At 41.3% G+C, this 18,830-nt stretch overlaps 1 protein-coding gene across 1 annotated transcript in view; it reads left to right on the top strand.

The window, feature by feature from the left end:
- LOC138832930 (cardiomyopathy-associated protein 5-like) overlaps positions 1-18,830 on the top strand; it is a 92,662-nt gene that overhangs the window by 28,327 nt on the left and 45,505 nt on the right. The window contains exon 2 of the mRNA XM_070031197.1: positions 8,793-18,444. Within this exon, the coding sequence (XP_069887298.1) occupies positions 8,793-18,444 (9,652 nt within the window). The remainder of the gene's footprint in view (positions 1-8,792; positions 18,445-18,830) is intronic.

The raw sequence follows: 18,830 nt of genomic DNA, 5'->3' as shown, positions 1-18,830 counted from the left end.
TACAAGCAGGGTCATATGTGACTTCCCCATTGTTATGTTACAAAAATAGATATTTAGATCATTTAAGAAGATTTAGTTGAGAAAAAAATTGTCCACTGCCTTCTTTTGTTTGAACTGTGGTTTCTTGTGAGAATTAGGCACTATGCAAATCTAATGCACTGTTATTATATTGTCCATAATTATATGTAAAGAACTTTAATGTCATTTTAACTGTTAATCAGAGAAACTGCCAGTTCCTAGGTTATAAATCTTGATCCCAAAGACAAAATATAAAAGTTACACTTTTTTTGTTACAGACTTAACTTTTCAGAGAAAAATATTTTGAGGATCTATTCTACTTCTACAAAAGTACAAGGTTTTGTTCCTTAAAGAAATCAGTATGAGGGGCTGGGAAGGTGGCTCAGTGGTAGAGCACTTGCCTTGCATGCATGAGGCCCTGGGTTCGATTCCTCAGCACCACATAAGCAAAAAGAAAAAAGCCAGAAGTGGCGCTGTGGCTCAAGTGGTAGAGTGCTAGCCTTGAGCTGAAGAGCTTAGGGACAGCGCCTAGGCCCAGAGTTCAGGCCCCACAACCGGACCCCCCCCCAAAAAAAGAAATCAGTATGAGTACCAACCCCCCCAAAACATGTTTACTGTAAAATGAAGGCAATTGTTACTTTGATAGCTCCACTTTGCTAGTCACTTCCCTCTTTTGAAAATTTATATCTGGCAGGCTGGCAAGTGTGAAGCACCGAGTTCAAGCCCTAGTAAAGGGGGAGGGAGAGAGAGAGGGAGGGAGAGAGACAGTCAGACAGACAGACAGAGACACACAGAGACAGAGAGATAGACACACTGAGAGAGACACAGAGAGTGGGAGAAACTATGAAGCTAGGCACGAATGGTCACACCTGTAATCCCAGCTACTCTGGATGCTGAGACCTGAAGGATCACAGTATGAAGCCAGCCTGGGTAGAAAAGTCTGTGAGAACCCATATCTTATTAACTAGCAAAAAGGTTGACCAAAGGCTTGGCTTAGCTGGTAGAGTGGAGCTATGAGCAAGCCAGCAAAGAGTACAATACAAGACTCTAAGTTCAAGCCTTAATGTTTTCATGTGCCTGCATATACATGCAGGCACCTGTGCACACCTGTGCACACACATGCTCAATGACTAATGCTTACTTGGAACATAGCTAGACTATTATGGAGTGGCAAAGGCTTCTGTAGAAGAATGCTGTTAATGTAATGCTGAACTTACATGAGTGCAGGCATATAGGGCAGAACTTGTCAGATACCCAGAAAAAAAACAGAATAAAAATTCTACAGCTGAAAAAATATAACGAAAATGACACATTTTATGATTTAGTAAGCACCATTAGACATAATTAGATACAGAATTAGTATACTTGATGACATACTGGAAAAATCACAAAAATACAAAAGAAAAGAAAAGAATATTGGAAGAAACAACCAAATAAAGCACAGATAGGATATAATAAGATTTATAACTTACAAAAATCTTAGAAAACTTGGAAACTCAGAAGGTAAAAGAGACCAGGAGACAGAAACAATATTTATACCACAAGAATGGCTGAGAATAAAAATGATGAGCAGGTGTGGTATGGTGGCTCATACCAATAGTTCTAGATATTAGGGGGCATAGATCCAGAGGCTCATAGTTCAAGGAAAATTCAGACAAAAAGTCAGCAAAACTCCATCTCAACCAAGAGTTGAGTGATGCGTGCCTGTGATCCCAGCAATGTGAGAAGTATAAGTAGGTGGATAATATTGTAAGCTAGTCTGGGCACAAATGTAAGACCTTATTTTTAACAATAACTAAAGCAAAAAAGATCTGGACACTTGGTTCAAGTGTCAGAGTACCTGTTTATCAAGACTTGAGTTAAAAAAATGATGAAAGACATTAATCTACAAACTCAAAAAAAGTCAGTCTCCAAGCAATCTATGGTTCCTAAGAACATGAGAGCAACTTCTGAAAACTAAAAACAACAACCCAGTCTTCCAAAAGGTTGGGGATTGGTAGGATTCACATAAAAAAATAGCAGTTATACTGGCAGCTAGTTTATCAGCAGAAATAATGGAAGACAGAAGACAATGGGAAGTGTCTTTTGTTGTGAAGTAGTGAGAATCTAAAATTCTATATGGTAAAAAAAATATTTGAGAAGGAGGGTACTAAAATTTTCCATAGCAAAGGTAGTGAGAATTTGCCACCAAAAAAATTTTACCAGAAGAAATACTAAAGGAGTCCTTCAGAGAAAGGGAAATCCAGATAGTCAGAGGAACAGGAAGAAATGAATGAAGCAAGATTCAAGTTTCAGTGTCTAGGTGGAATCTAAATAAATATTGACAGTTTAAGACAATAAAAATAGTCCTATGAAACTGAAAAACACTTGCAGATTTAAAATAGCTAATTACAATAACATATAAGCTGAAATTAAATTGATTCAGGAAGTGATTAAAAATACTAGTTTATGTGAGACATTAATGTCAGGGATGGATACTCACTAAAATAGAATGTGATTGAGAAGCTAATAGAGAAGAAGGGGCCTGGCAATCTAATGATTTTTTAAAATTTAGGTGATCTAAAGAAGTTATTTTCGGCTGGGAAGGTGGCTCAGTGGTAGAGCGCTTGCCTTGCATGCATGAGGCCTTGGGTTCCATTCCCCAGTACCACATAAGCAAAAAGAAAAAAAAGCCGGAAGTGGTGCTGTGGCTCAAGTGGTAGAGCGCTAGCCTTGAGCTGAAGAGCTGAGGGACAGCGCCCAGGCCCAGAGTTCAAGCCCCACGACCCGACCCAAAAAAAAAAAAAAAAAGAAGTTATTTTCATTCTAAAAAATACAACACCGTTCACAAAAATCCAGTCATTTAACTATTAAATAAGTTACTAAACTTATTACTATGAAGAAGACTCCAGGTCCAAAGAACTTTAAGAAATTCTACCATATTGGTAAAGGAGAAAAAATTGAAAATGCAACAAACATTTCCACAGTATAATAAAGAAAGGGATAATTCTCAACTTTTTTTTGGGGGGGGTCAGGGTTTTATTATATAGCCCAAGTTGATTTCAAACTAACAATTTTCCTACCTCTGCTTCCTGAGAGCTAGGATTGCAGGCACTCAACTTGTTTTATGAAGCAGCTAATCTTAAAAAAAAATTATAATGTAATACACATATAAAAATTTGACAAGCACTTTGTAAACAAGGAAGTTACAGTCCAATATTATTCATGATCATGAGAACAGAATTCCCAAGTGTATATGAGAACCACATTCAGCTTTATATATAAAAAGTATAATACCATCACAGTCATGTTGAGTTCAATGCAGGTGTTTAAACTTAGTTTGGCATCTGCATATCAATCACTATAATTCACCACATTAATGAGATAAAGGAGGAGCTATGATAATCTCCATAGTTATAGTTAATAAATTTTAACCTTAATTCAAGGAGCTTTGGATGTTATCTGTGGTATCAGCCTACTTAGTATCAGTCTTTCCTTTCTTTGATCTTAGACCTGTTGAACCTTCTTGCCCAATTCTGCCACTGGGGCGGGGGGGTCCCACAGAACTGTCTCACTTTACTTCCTTACATAAATTTTCATGGAAAGCTAAGTCATAATAAGAAAGTTGCTTTGATATACTTCAATAAGAAAGGAATGAACCCTTTTGGCAAACTCTTATTTCTTCTAGAAACTGACTCAAGAATCTTTCCCCTCTGAGGTCTTCTCTTTCCACTGGGTCTTGGCTGTCTTCTGTAATAGTATTGAAATGCTTAGTTTTTCCTCACCGTTATACTTAAACCTTCTTGAAAGAAGGTTCTGCATCTACATTTGAATTCTTACAATCTAAACTCAACAAAAGTTTATTAAATGCAGAAACAAGTAATGATTGAATAAGCAGGTGATTGATCAAGTGGATCACCTCAGCAGGGCTCCACCTTTGTTGATTGCCATTTGGATGCTCTGCTTAGCACTCCCGAACTCATTCTAGCTAGTAATGAAAATGTCTCTGGTTGGGTACACTGAATTTACAATCAATAATGAACTCTAAATTGAATTTGTAATTGCTTTTATAATGCTACTATAGTCACAGGCATTCCAAATGCTGGCTTCCCAGATCATAACATAACCTTCATTTTTAATTTCATCCTATTTCTGTGAAGTGACAAGAAATGAATGAGTAGTATGAGTTAAAAATTCTGAGAAATAACTTTAATTAGCTATGTAAAAGAGTCCAAAAAAACAGTTCAAAATAAGATGTAGTCCAGTACCAAGATTAATTTCTAGTTAAGCTCAGAGTTTAATACCACAACAAATAAGGGAGCCCAGAGTTGCCAGGAAAAATGAGAAACAAATTATTCCTGTTTCCCATCCTTTACACTAAGAACATGTATATAAGAAGCTGTAAGTACCCAGGTGCCAGTGGCTCATGCCTGTAAGCCTAGTTATTCAGGAGGCTGAGATCTGAGGATTGTGGTTCGAAGCCAGCCTGTCAGAAAAGTCTGTAAGACTATTATTTCCAATTAATCACAGAATGGAAGTAGCACTGTGGCACAAGTGGTAAGAGTGCTAGCCTTGAGCAAAAAGGAACCCAGGGACAGTGCCTAGGCCCAGAGTTCAGGACTGGGAAGAAGAAAAAGAAGAAAGGAGGAGAAGGAAGAGGAGGAGGAGGAGAAGGAGGAGGAGGAGGAGGAGGAGGAGGAAGAAGAAAAAGTGCTATAAGTTATAGCCCAGTTGGGATGAGGGGTGAGGCTGCTGCTAATGTAGCTAGTGACCTGGGCTCTGGATGCAACAGGCTCCACCTGGCTGTGCTGGGAATTGGGGAGATCAAGATCTCAGCACCTCCTTCTCCCTCGATGGTAGAGTGCTGGGGGAATGCTGAAGTTTAGCAAATGGGATTTGAACATACCTATAATTTAAGGTCCTGGTTCTCAGCCAAACCCAACAGACCAGGGAAGAGTCATAGTGAGCAAGAGAGGTATACTCTAGATTTTGGAACTAGGATTGTTTAGGCCAGTGATTTTTTCAACTGAATGCCCATTGAGTCACTTGGAAACTTAAAAGGTAAAAATACAGCAATGCCCAAATTATACCCTAGCATGTTAAAGTCAAAGTCACTGAGTAGAGGGGCATGGATGGGCCACTATCAATATTTTAATCAAGTTCTCCACTGGTGTTTTAAAAATGTTCCTGAATTGGGGCTGGGAAGGTGGCTCAGTGGTAGAGTGCTTGCCTTGCATGTTTGAGGCCCTGGGTTCAATTCCTCAGTACCACATAAGCAAAAAGAAAAAAGCCAGAAGTGGCGCTGTGGCTCAAGTGGTAGAGCACTAGCCTTGAGCTGAAGAGCTGAGGGACAGCGCCCAGGCCCAGAGTTCAGACCCCACGACCGGACCCCCCCCCCAAAAAAAAATGTTCCTGAATTAACCACTGATAAAAGCAATGCCTGATGATTTATTTTTGAAAGGAGAGAGATTAATAAGGGAGGCAAATTCTGTGTGCATTTTTTTATTATTGTATTAGGCAGGCAGACTACCACTTGAACCATGCCTCCAGTACTCTTTTGTACTGGTTATTTTTTTTTTCATTTCATTTATTTATTTATTTATTTTCAAAAAATTTTTATTGTGATTAAGTGGTTACATAATTTCCCTAATTTCACAGTATTGTGGGATAGTGATACTTAGTTAAAGTCACAAACACATTCTGACTTTCCTGGAGCAAATTGTCTATCACGGTCTATAACATTTATGAGTTCTATGTGCTTTGTGATACAGCTATTTCTTCCACATTGGGTGATATGTACATTTCTTTTGTTTTGCATAGCATCAGCTGTTCCCTCTTTCTCACTTGTTCTCTCCCTCCCATCGCTGCCATTAAGTTGCTTAGTTCATTTTGGTCAATATCCTGTACTGGTTATTTTTGAGACAGGGTCTCAATTATTGCCCCAGGATGTGCTAAGACTGTGAACTGTCCATTGTAGGTTTCTCATGGTAGGCAGATGCTACTACGTCCAGCCTCTTCCATGGAGATGAAGCCTCACAGACGTTTCTTTTGCAAAGCTGGCCTAGCAACCTCTCAGGAAGGTAGAATGGAGCTAAGCGTACAGGCATAAGTCACCCGTGCCAGAGTCTGTGTGTGTGTTTTGTTTTGTTTTAACCACTTTAATGTTTATGTTAGTGGTTTTAATGTAGAGAGGTCCCTGCTTCTATTATTGTAGAAAAATACATGCAAGGGCTAGAATGTGGTTTAGTGGTAAAGTGCTTGCCTAGAATGCATGAAGCCCTGGGTTTGATTCCTCAGTACCACATAAACAGAAATAGCTGGAAGTGGTACTGTGGTTCAAGTGGTGGAGCACTCTCCTTGAGCTGAACAGCTGAGGGACAGCGCCCAGGCCCAGAGTTCAGGCCCCATGACCGACAAACCAACAAACAAAAAAACAAAAAACATTTAGCCGGGCGCTGGTGGCTCACGCCTGTAATCCTAGCTACTCAGGAGGCTGAGAACTGAGGATCACGGTTCAAAGTCAGCCCGGGCAGGAAAGTCTGTGAGACTCTTATCTCCAATAAACCACTCGAAAACCGGAAGTAGCGCTGTGGCTCAAGCAGTAGAGCACTCACCTTGAGCTGAAGAGCTGAGGGACAGCGCCCAGGCCCAGAGTTCAAGCCCCACGACTAACCAAAAAAAAAAAAAAAAAAAAAAAAAGCCCTTGGAGTCTCAGTCTCCAAATTACCATGAATCAATGGTCATCATGGCTGCCTAATTGGCCAGGAAATCCCAATGGAAGTTTAAAAATACTCTTGAAGGGTTGATAGAACTTAGCTGTGCTAGAAAGGTGGAGACTGGTGGGGGTGGTAAACACTCTAAATGAAGAAATAGAAAGAGAAGGGGGAAATCCAGAGAAGCTGCTTCAGAATCTTGAGAAATGGACCCAAGGGCAGGTGAAGGGTCAGCCAAAGCCTTCATCCTATAGGAGATATGGGAAAAGCCCAACAAGACAGCTTTTTCAAGCACCTCTAGCGGTCGAAAATGATAATGCCAAGGCTTATTTGATCTCTAGTTCGAGGACTGTATGGGAGCCCTGAATGTAGGTAGCATTTATGGAGTACCAGCTATATGCCAAGCACTTTTTGTTAGCACTTTAGATGTACTACAGGATCACCCCTCATAATCACCCCATAAAGTACATTCCATTATTCTCCCTGTTTTGCCAATGATGAAAATGAAGCATAGCCAACTGGCATTTTCTGTCATCTGCCTTTTATTCAATGGTATGACTCAGAGTTTCTATGATATACTGGATAGTTAATTATACACACTTAACAATAGGGGATATATTCTGAGAAATGTATCATTTGGTGATTTCATTGTTGTATGAATATCAGTATTATACAAACCTGGATGGTAGGATCAATCAATGTATGTGGTGATTGTCTCTCTCCCCCTCTCTCTCTTTCTCTCTCTCTTTGAGTATTTTGTTAAGGATTAAATCCAGGATCTGAATAACTTGCTAGCAAGTGCTCTATCATTTGAGCTATGTCCCTGCACAATTGTCTATTGATGAAATTAAGAAATGCAAAGAACACAAGATCTGTGAGGTTGCTATAGTATAACATGGCATTATGATTCCAGCCCCCTACAGTAAACTTTTTAAAGTATAGTTTATAAAAAGCACTGATAACAAATAATAGACTTACATATGCACATGGTTTATTCTCATAATCTATTATTACATACTGTACATACCTTAAACTATAAGTGTTTTTTGTTGTTGTTGTTGTTAGTTGTGGGGCTTGAACCCTGAGTCTGGGGCCTGTCCCTTAGCTCTTCAGCTCAAGGCAAACCTCTACCATTTGAGCCACAGCACCACTTGCCCATAACTATATATGCTATATTCTTTTATGATTTGTTGTATAGTAAATTTGTTTCTAAAGCATCACTGAAAATATGAGTGATACATTGAGTGATATCATCATGGCCGCTTTGTCACTAGGTAGTGGATATTTTCAGTTCCATTATAATGTCTTGGGACCATGGTGGTTTATGAAGTCCATTGTTGACCAATATGTTGTTATGTGATTGTAGTTAAAACCAAAATTATGGAAGGGGAAGGGGAAGTAAGTGCTCCAAAATAAAGCTGGTTATGGGTCAGAGTGATAAGAAATTTGAATTCCTCCTCCCTGTGCTATGAAACTGAACTCAGAATCTGTACGAGCTAGGTAAGTGCTCTACCAGTGGTCTAAATCCATACCCCTTTTAATTTTTTTCTTATTCTATAGGTATGAAAAGTTCCCAGATATTTTTGTGTGAGGAGTTCCATGATGAAAATGTTGGGTAGGCTGGACAGACAGACAGGAGAGGATGAGGGTGAAGAAGAAAAGAGGCAGATGTGATTCCAGCTGACCCGGTAGGAGATGTATGGCAGTAATCTAGGAGGGAAGTTAGGTTTGGAGGTGACACAGTTGCAAGAGACATGATAAGCGTCCTGGTGACTGAGCAACAGTGATCAGTGAGTCGCAAGGGGGTGGGGAGACAGTCTAGGGAGGGGCAATGCTGGATTAAACTTCGGCTTCCTTTGAGTGTGAGGGATATTGATTCATTCTGTTGTGGGAGATATTTGATATCCTGAGTTCAATTTTTTTATATAATCTCTTCTTTATGTAGATAGATGGCAACATTATCTTCATATCTTAATTTCACATGAATCCTTTGTTAAAGTATATTGACTTATTTTAATAATTAATATGAATATTGTCTTGTTATTCTAGTAATATAATTGTTGATGGTGTTATTCATTATAGGTTATCAGACCAGGATGAAGAGGGCAAGACCAAGCAGGAGTGTATCATCTCTGACCCCTCCTTTTCCATGGTGGCAGTTCAGCGGGAAGACAGTGGTATCACCTGGGAGACCAACTCAAGTAGATCTTCTACTCCTTGGGCCTCGGAAGAAAGTCAGACTTCCGGTGTGTGTAGTCTGGAAGGGTCAACTTTGAATTCTCCTCCAGGAAATGTTTCCTTCATTGTGGATGAAGTTAAGAAGGCTCGGAAGAGAAATCATAAGTCAAAGCATGGCTCACCGTCATTGCGTCGGAAAGGCAATAAAAAACGAAATTCTTTGGAATCCCAAGATCTTCCAGCACACAAAAATGACAATCCTTTAATTTCAGAGAGCCAAGCACTAACCACAGAGAAAGAGAAGTCATCTGCTGGCATTTATGATAAAACAAGAAAAAAGAAGACCACCTCAAATACTCCTCCTATTACTGGAGCAATATACAAAGAACACAAGCCATTAGTGTTAAGGCCTGTCTACATCGGAACAGTGCAATATAAAATCAAGATGTTTAATTCAGTAAAAGAAGAACTAATTCCTCTACAATTTTATGGAACATTGCCAAAGGGTTATGTAATTAAAGAGATACATTATAGGAAGGGAAAAGATGCATCCATTAGTCTAGAGCCAGATTTGGACAATCGTGATTCTAATGTAGTTTCGAAAAGAGGCAAATCAGTAGCCCAAAGCATAGAAGATGACAAAGGGAAAGAGCTTGCTCCACCCTGGAGAGGTGCCCTCTCCAAGGGATCCAAGTCCTTTACCTCATTATTCAGCCATGAGGAGCAGAAGAAATCTTACGTTGATTCACCACTAAACGCCACACCACATACCAAGTATACAGATTCCTCTTATGCAAGGAATAACACTGCAGAGCAAGGACAGCTCAGACCTCAACAGTCAGTGCCACAACAGTCAGAGGATGAGGTGGAAACTCACGAAACAGAGCCCACCTCTCTTCCATCCGCCACTGCGTTCCTGGAAACAGCAAAGGAAGAATTGAAACCAGATTCACAAGATTTTGAATCTTCAGAGATTGACTCTTCGAGCTCTCTAGCTTTCACTGATGAAGGAAAGAAGAGAGATACGCTTTCCGCTGACCATTCTGTGGCACTGGGTGCAGAGGAGGATTCTCTGGGGACACCAGGCCTGGTAACATCTACCGAGGAAGTGTTTGCACCAGGGGAGGAGGAACTGGAACTGATCTCATCAGATAGAGAAGAACCATCCTCTGAACGCTTGACTCCTCCTCACCCCAGTGCCCAGGGAGAGAAGAAGGAATACATGCCTGAGCCATTCATCTCTCTAACATTGCAAGAACCGGGGAAAGATGAAGTAGGAGAGTCTCTACCAACAGCTGCTACTACTGAACTTGAAGACCCTGACTTAGCAGAAGAAATCATAGAACTTGATTACCCAGAAAGTCCATTAGTTTCAGAGAAGCCCTTCCCATCACGTGTGTCTCCTGAAGTGGAGCACAAAGAAGAGAAGCCACCTCTACCTTTAGAGACAACACCCGTGCCTGACCATGTCACTTGGTCTGAGGAAGAAAGAGAGGAAAACGAGTCTGTTTCCACCGATTCTGCTTTTGCCTCAGAGTATTCAGTCCCACAAGATTTGAACCATGAACAAGAGAAGCAAGACGTTGAGGTGGTTCCTCCATCCACTGCAGAAGAAGTTTTGCTGGAGGAAGATCGTGAGGAGTTGGAGCCTTATTCTCCATCTTTGGCCTCTGTATCTGAGCGCTCTCTGTCACCATCAACAACTGAGAAAATCCCTGAGTGCCAGTCCCCATTGTTTTCAGCAGTTACATCGGAGATCCTATCAGGAGATGAGGCCTTAGAAAGTGGGCCTTACACACCAGACTCCACATCTGCTTCTGAGTATTTACCTCCATCCCATGCAACACCAGACTCACTGAAGAAAACAATTGGTTCCAAGTCCCTGTTAAAACCACAGGGTTCTTCCGAGCCCATCGTTCTATCAGGAGAAGAGAAGGAAGACACTTCTCCATATTCTCCCACTGTGACCTCTATTTCTGAACCTTGTCTCTCACCACCCACAATGGAGACAACTTCTGCAAATCAGTCACCACTGCCTGCTGCTCCTATGTCAGATCACACAGCCCTGTCAGATGAACATTTCATACCAGATTCAAAACTGACTTCCAAACCTACAGTTCCACCAAAAGCAACACAGGAATCCCAAAGGAAGATAATGGATGATGTGCCCCAACTCAAACAAAAAGGCATTTCTAAGCACAGAGCTTTGTCTGAAGAACAAAAGGAAACCCTTGGACCATATTCCCCAGATATAGCTTCAGCCCCTGAATGCACTTTCTTACCACACTCCCCTGAGATGGCTTCTGAATGCCAGACCTCACCACCCTCAACCAGTCCCTCTGAAGATGTAGCCTTGTCAGAAGAGACAATAGAGGCAGAGCGGTTTTCACCTTCTTCCACATCCACTTCTGATTTCTCAGCACCACCATATGCAACACCAGAGCCCCAGGAGGAAGAAATTACCCAGAGATCCCCTCTACATCTAAAAAGTGCCTCCTCGCCTACAAATCTATCAGAACAGCGACAAGAAGACATTGGCCCTTTTTCTCCTGATTCTGCATTTGCATCAGAATTCTCATTTTCACCTTATGCAACACAGGAAACAGGGAAAAGGGAACTTGAGTGTGATTCACCAGTGTGTTTAACATCACCATCTGAACAAACTATTTTGTCAGATGAAGACACTGAAGAAATGGAACTGTTTTCTCCAGACTCAGCATCCCAAGTTTCAATTCCACCCTATAGAATTCCAGACATGGAGAAAAATGAAACTGAGCCAGATCCCCTACTAACTGCAAGATCAGCTTCAGGATATTCCTACTTTTCAGAAGCAGAGGAGGGAGAGATGGGATCAACAGCTGCAACCCCAGTGCCTGAGCAAATATCTGAGCCTTTCTCTGTCATGTCTGAGCCTGAAGACTCAAGCCTGCTGCCTGCAGTAAATAAAGCTGACCAAGAAATCAAGTCAGATGCTCAAACAATCTCCACATCTGTATCTGAATATCTCATTTTGTCACATCAGCAGAAAACTCAGTCATCTGAACCTGAAGACAGGGGTTTACCATCTTTGACCAGTAGATTGGAGAAGGGAGAAATTAAGGTCAGTTCATCAGCAGCCACGGCACCTGCCCTATCACCCGAACAGTCATCCATGGTAAAGGGAGAAACTAAACTTGTTTCTCCTGCATCTCAGTTTTCAGTTTCACCCGATTCAGTTCATGCAAAGAAAGAACAGGAGCCCAAAGCCTCACTTAGTGGAAAAGTTGAAGAGGAGCAGATGACTTTGCCAAAAGTCAGAGAAGAAGAAACTGCTTCCAATTCTCAAGCAGCTATAGCACGTGGATCGCAGGATCAAAAACTGGAGCCTCAGTCTTCAAATATTCCAGGGTCTGGGATGCAATATTCTTCACTTTTGCCTGACTTGGTAGATGAGCCAAAGAAGGATGTCAAACCCAGTTCCGCTCCAACTATGACTTCTGAACTAGAAGAGAGAAGGTTGTCAAAGAATGAGCCTGAAGTAGCAAAACCATCTTCATCTCCAAAGGAAACATCTATTTCTGGACCTGAGATTTTCTCTGAAGTGAAAACAGAAGTGAAACATGATTCCAACATATCGAGAGAGCTTCACTCAGCCTCGGCAGGAACAGGAAAGGAACTTGAACACAGTCCACCTGCACCAACTTCAGCTTTGCCAGAAGAAAGAAAGAAAAGAGCTGAACCCAGCCTCTCAACAACCACAGTACCTGCAACGAAGCTTGATGTAAGCTTCACCAAGACAGCAAGAGAAGACATCCTGACAGATTCATCTCTTGCTACTCCTGTAGAACATGCAGGTTTATTAGCAAGACTAGGAGAAGATGAAGTAAGCAGAGGCTTGCCACCAACCGCAGTGATAGATGAGCATTCTGTTCGAAAAGAAGAAAAAGTAACTAAAAGTGCTTCTCTCACTGAAACTTCTTTACCCAAAGATTCAGCTTGGTCAGAATCAGAGAAAGAAATTAAATTAGATTCCTCTCCAAGTAGATCTTCTATAACAGAGCATTCTGTTTTGTCAAAAGTAGAAATGGAAGAAATTAAGCCAGTGATGCCGGTATCTAAAGTGTCATCCTCTCAGCATTCTGATGAATCTGAGGAATCAAGAGTAGGAGAAAAACAAGGTCTTTCATTTTCTGCAAGCCTCAGCTCTGAACGTTCCGTTTCATCACAGAAGAACTTGGTGTCTGCCTCAGAGGCATCAAGGCCAGAACCTTCTCTTTCACTCCACCTCAGTGAAGAAACCAAATTTCCTTCAGCACAAAACGTGTCACCTGTACCTAAACCTGTAATTCCAAAAAGCAAAAATGAGGAGACAACCATTTCTTCTCCTAAGTTTGAAAATTTAGTGTCAGAAGATTTAGAGCCAGCATCGCTGACTCTCGGGGATGGTGAGAACAAACAAGCAGGAGAGGAATCTTCTCCAGTGCAAGATTTCCTCTCAGGAAAACAGGGACTTGCTGTGGCAGAGCTTCCTAGAGAGCATGAGAAGAAAGACAAGCTACTCCACCTATCCGAACCGCCAAGTGCTAGGTCCGAATTGCCTGGTGGTTTAAGTGGGCCAAGTGGGTCCATAGATATAAAAGCAATACAGTCTCTTGTAACTGAAACTGGGGGTTCTGTTTTAGAAAAGAGTCGAGCTGAGCTTAGTTACAGAGGAGAAGGAAATGAAGAAAACAGGGAACGTCTTGTGTCTGCTACAAAACCATCAACGATTGTTTCCCCTGACATCCTTGTGGAACAAAAGAAGCCCGAAAGAGCACTTCATTCAGCTCAAGCTGCTACATTGCCCGATGTGAGCAGCTCTCATGCAGATCAGCCAGAGTTGGGTGCCAAACAATTTTTATTTATGAAAGAAAATTTGCCTGTGGAACAATCAAAATCATTTATTTCACTTGAGCCTGCAGATGTGAAAGGCGCCACAATGAAAGAGTCTTTTCCTTTTCCAAAAGATGATAACAGGATGCTGCAAAAGCCAGATGATTTGGCTGGTCAACATGAAGGAGGAAGAAGAGAGTCTGAGCAGCTGGCTTTCTCTGGCAGCGATGCTCTGATGACAGAGCAGCTCCAGGCTGCTGCATCCGATGAGGATCAGACAGGAGAAATCAAAATGCAGGCTCTGCCATATTCTGCTGAATTACAAGAACCAGTGTCTGCTCTCAATACCTCTATCAATGATGGTTTTGTTTTATCAACTAAAACTTACTTTTCTGAAGAAGTGAAGTTGGCTCAAGGACCAAGTAGAGAAAGAAACGTAGCAGAGGAGAGACAGATCCATTCTATGATGGGGAAGGAAAGCTTGATATTGGAGAAAGTAAACGGTGAATTTTCCAAGCCTTCCAAAGCAGAGAACCAGAAAGAAATCACACTACTTCCTGAAAAAACACCCCAGAAAGTGGTGCTTGGCCCATCAGTGGAAGGGGTAGAGCCAGGCACTGTGAAAGCAGAAGTTGTGGAACCCACAATGGGCCAAGAAAATGAAGCCCACAGGTGCACAGCTCCTCTACCTGGAGAGAAGACATTTGCAGAATCAAAAATGGTTCAGTCAAAGGTTGTACATAATAGTAATGAGGTAAGGAAACCTGCTCCTGAAATACCCACACGAAGGAAGCCCAGCCCCTCAATCCAAGCACCTGAAGAACTTCAAGCCCCCGAGATACCTGAGGTGACACAAAAACTTCCCGAAAAGCCTAAGGTGGTGGAGCAAAGTCTTCCTGAGGAAAAGGGAAAGAAAGGAATTTCATCTTTCAAATCATGGATGTCCAGTTTATTTTTTGGATCAAGCACTTCAGAAGACAAAGTTGCTGAAAAAGAGTTAGAAACTCAGCCAAGTCCCTCTGTAGAAAAAGCAGTGACCATGGTAGAGCCCGAAGGTACAATTCCTCCTGATGCTGGTGTAAGTCGGAAAACAGCTGATCTTTCAGTACCAGAGGTAAAACTTAAAATGGCTGAAGAATGCAGAGTTAAATCTACAGAAGGTCAAGACCTTAAAGAAAACTCCACATCTTTATCAAACACAGAAGCTTTAGAACAGCCCAAATCTAACTTTGAGGTCTATAGTGAAGATTATGAGAAGAAAGAAATCTCAGACTATTCAGAGAAAATGGGCATAAAGTTAGCTACAACTGAGGAGAATCTTGGAATTCAACCTTATGCCCCTATGGGTGAGAAATCAGTAATGGAAGAAGCCAAAAATGTGATTCCTTTCCCTGTTCCTGAGAGTAAAAGCCACCAGAAGCCAGCAAGCGTTCCTTCATCTCCATGGAATGTTGCTGTTCTTAAGGAAGAGCCAAGCCTTGATCAAAAAGAAAAATCACATATTTCCTTTGATGTAGTAGATAAGATGCCACAACAGCCCAAAGAAGTTTCATCTGACATCACAAGTAAATATACAAAGAAGCAATCAGAGAAGCCTGCAGAGCAAATAATTTTGTCAGTACAAGAATCAAAAGACAGCTTAGCTAATCTTAGCGAGGACAGGTTCAAGAAGGAAATGTCCAAATCTACTTTGAAACATTCTGAAGAGAAGAAAGATAGCCTGGAAACGACACCATTTGCCTTGACAGAAAAGAAGGAGATGGTAGAAAACCCCGAAGTGATGGTTTCTTTCAAGCATAGAGAAAATCAAGGAATAGGGGAGTCACAAATGATACCTGACTTTAGACCTACTAAACTAGGAGAATCAAGAGTTGCTGTGAGCCTGGAGCACATCTATTCAAAAGAACACAAGGAAAGGCCTGACATTATTGTAGCTTCTGAGGAGGAAAGAGAAGGAAAAGACAGGCAGGCACAGATATTTTCAGAAGAAAGGAAGCAGGAAAGCCAACCGTACTCTTTGACTATAGCCCGGTCTGTGCCTGAAAACCCCCCTGTCTCTTTAGGTCATTCTTTGGATGAAACTCAACCTCTTTCATCCATTAAAACACCACCAATTACTGAAAAACCAGAAAGCATGCTCTCAGAGGCTCACCCAGAAATCAGAGAAAGAATGACAGTTGAAACTCAACCATATCCATTAGAAGAAAGTAAAGTTTTGGTGGAGAAAACCAAGGTATTCCGCCCGGTGGTTCCGCATCATGATGAAATAGATAACCATTCGTTACCTCAGGAAGGAAATCTAGAATTAGAAAAGTCAAGCAAAGGAAAAGTCATGTCAAGTCTCAAAGAGGAAAAGTTTATTGTATCAGAACTATCCAATGATGGCTCAGTAGCTATCACAAATGAAAGCATTAAGCGAGGACCTCCGTCTCCAGACTCTGAAATGACATTAGATCTTCCTTCTAATGAAGCAAAGAAATTAGAAACACCTCCATATTTGCTGTCACTGGGGAAGCCACAACCTCTTGTTTCAGGAACTTCTCCAGAAATTAGTACAATGAAGAAACAGGAAGTTCCATGGTCAGAATTAACTCCAGATAGGCCTACTGTCCATACCATGCAAACATTTAAAGACCACCCATCTGAGATACCTAAACAATCCATTCTTGTTTCAAGGCGCCATTTTGAGACAAGAGGAGATGCCCACATAAATGAACCACATTCTTCAGCAACAAGCAATTATGCTCAATTTATAATTAATACATCAGCAATCATTGCTGATGAAATGACTTCTACCAAGGAAATGTCCAAGGAGCCTGAAGGCACAAATGCAAAAGAGGAAGAATTTATAGCAACTAGTAAGCCAGTGGGACTTTCAGAAGATCAGAAGAGTGCCTTCAGTATCATTTCTGAAGGCTGTGAGATATTGAATATTCATGCTCCTGCCTTTATTCCTTCAGTGGATCAGGAAGAAAGTGAACAAATGCAAGCTGAGTTAGAATGTTTGCAAGAGAAAGCCCCATTTAAAACAACATTCCTCCATGAGGAGAGTGAGGAAGTTGTTTCCCATGGAACCCTAAAGAGCAACTTAAATGATTCTGATAGAAAAGGAAGGAAGGAAAGTGAACAAAAGGCAACTCATAAAACAAAAGAGGAGAGAGCCACCAATCCAGAGACAGGTGATTTAATTTTCACTCAGCAGATAATTCCCAGTGAAGAAGATTATTTTGAAAAATACACTTTGATCGATTATAACATCTCCCCAGATCCAGAAAAGCAGAAAGCTCCGTGGAAATTAACGATTGAAGAGGAACTCTCAAAGAGAGCCAGAAAAGAAACTTCCCCAGAAAGTTCACAGCAGAGTGCCCCGGAACACAAATATGACTTGGTGAAATTAGATGAAAGCTTTCATGGATTAGAAAAGGACCACAAAAAATTACCTCACCCAGAGCCACAAAAATCTTTGGTTATTGGAGAATCAGCAGATGTAACCTCTTCAAAGGGCACAAACAGAGATGTGGACTCTAGGTCACCTGGAATGCCTTTATTTGATGCAGAAGAAGGAGTTTTGTCAAGAGCTCAGATATTTCCTACCACTGTCAAAGCTGTGAATCCTGAGCTTCTGGGAGAGCCACCTGCACTTGCATTTTTATATGAAGAGGCAATTGGGCAGAAGAAGGGAGAAGGCAAGACAGCTAATGAAGGTGACAGTGTGAATTCGGAGACATCACTTCAGAGCAGACATTCTGACATTGACGATGGCAGAGGAATGTATTTTGAGAAGTATACACTCAGGGATGACATTCTTCTTGACATGTCTGTAACTCAAAAAGACCAAGGCCAAGGTCTAGAAGAAAAACCAGTTGTTAAGGATGATTCATACCAACTGATAGCTGCAGAAGAAGACATTTGGGGGAAGCCTGGAGTTATTTGGAAGAAGAGTCTGGAAGAAGAACCAAAGGCTATTTATACAGAAAAAGAACCAGTTGGCCACATGGAGATGCGTGGTGAAGTGGCAACACAGAGGAAAGTAGCCATAGCTGAGGAAGTCAGAGTGGTTACTCAAAAAATGAGCTATGCAGTTCCATTTGAAGACACCTGTCAAGTTTCAGAGGGTGCAGAAGAACCAAGCACTCAGGGCAATGAGGTAGGAAATGCCAGTCCAGAGGTCAATTTGAATGTCCCAGTACAAGTGTCTTTCCCAGAGGAAGAAGAATTTGCATCTGGTGCTACCTATATTCAAGAAACACCACCAGCAGGATCTAGAAGACTGGTCCCAGCTGAGCCAAGTGAAGAGAGACACCGCAATAGCCCTGTACAGGATGAATATGAATTTGTTGAGTCCATGAATTATGAAGTGGTCAGTCAAAACATTTTATCAGGAGAACTACATTCAGAATCCACATCTAAAAATGTGTTATCTCAAGAAAAGGAATCCTTTGAACACCTCAAGAAACATGAATTTGCAAGAGAGGCAGAACAAAGTATGTCTGCTGAACAGAAAGAGTTGGGTAGAGAGAGGACAGAAGAAGATCAATTGGTGTCAGCGTTAGTGACTGAGAAGGCACAAAAAGAACCAAAAAGGTCCCAGGTTGAGGCATATTGCTATACCTGTAAAAGCCTCATTTCTGCAATGGACAAGGCATTTGACACCCACAAAGACCACGAGGTTTCAACGCTTGACACAGCAATAAGTGCTGTTAAGGTAAATCCATTTTAAAACAAACAATATAATGTAGTCACTTTTATATTATATGACTGATATTTAGTATATTCATCCTTAAGCAGAATAATCTGAAGGACAACTAAGAATGCCTCTCTAAGGATTTAGTTAAGATTGGTTTGACAAGCTGGGCACCATTGGCTCACACATGTAATCTAGTTACTAGTTACTTGGAAGACTGAGATCTAAGGATTGTGGCCTGAAGTCAGCCTAGGAAGGAAAGTCTGGAAGAGCCTTATGTCCAATAATCACCAAAAAGCTGGAAGTAGAGTTGTGTCTTGAGTCGTAGAGTCCTCCATGAATGGAAAAGCTCAAAGGCAGCGTCTAGGCTCTGAGTTCAAGCCCCTGCACACACATGCACGCGCGCA

Source organism: Dipodomys merriami, unplaced genomic scaffold, assembly GCF_024711535.1.
Source record: "Dipodomys merriami isolate MVZ:Mamm:240054 unplaced genomic scaffold, mDipMer1.0.p SCAF_20, whole genome shotgun sequence".
In the NCBI taxonomy this organism is placed as follows: domain Eukaryota; kingdom Metazoa; phylum Chordata; class Mammalia; order Rodentia; family Heteromyidae; genus Dipodomys; species Dipodomys merriami.
This window is presented reverse-complemented; position numbering and strand designations above follow the sequence as displayed.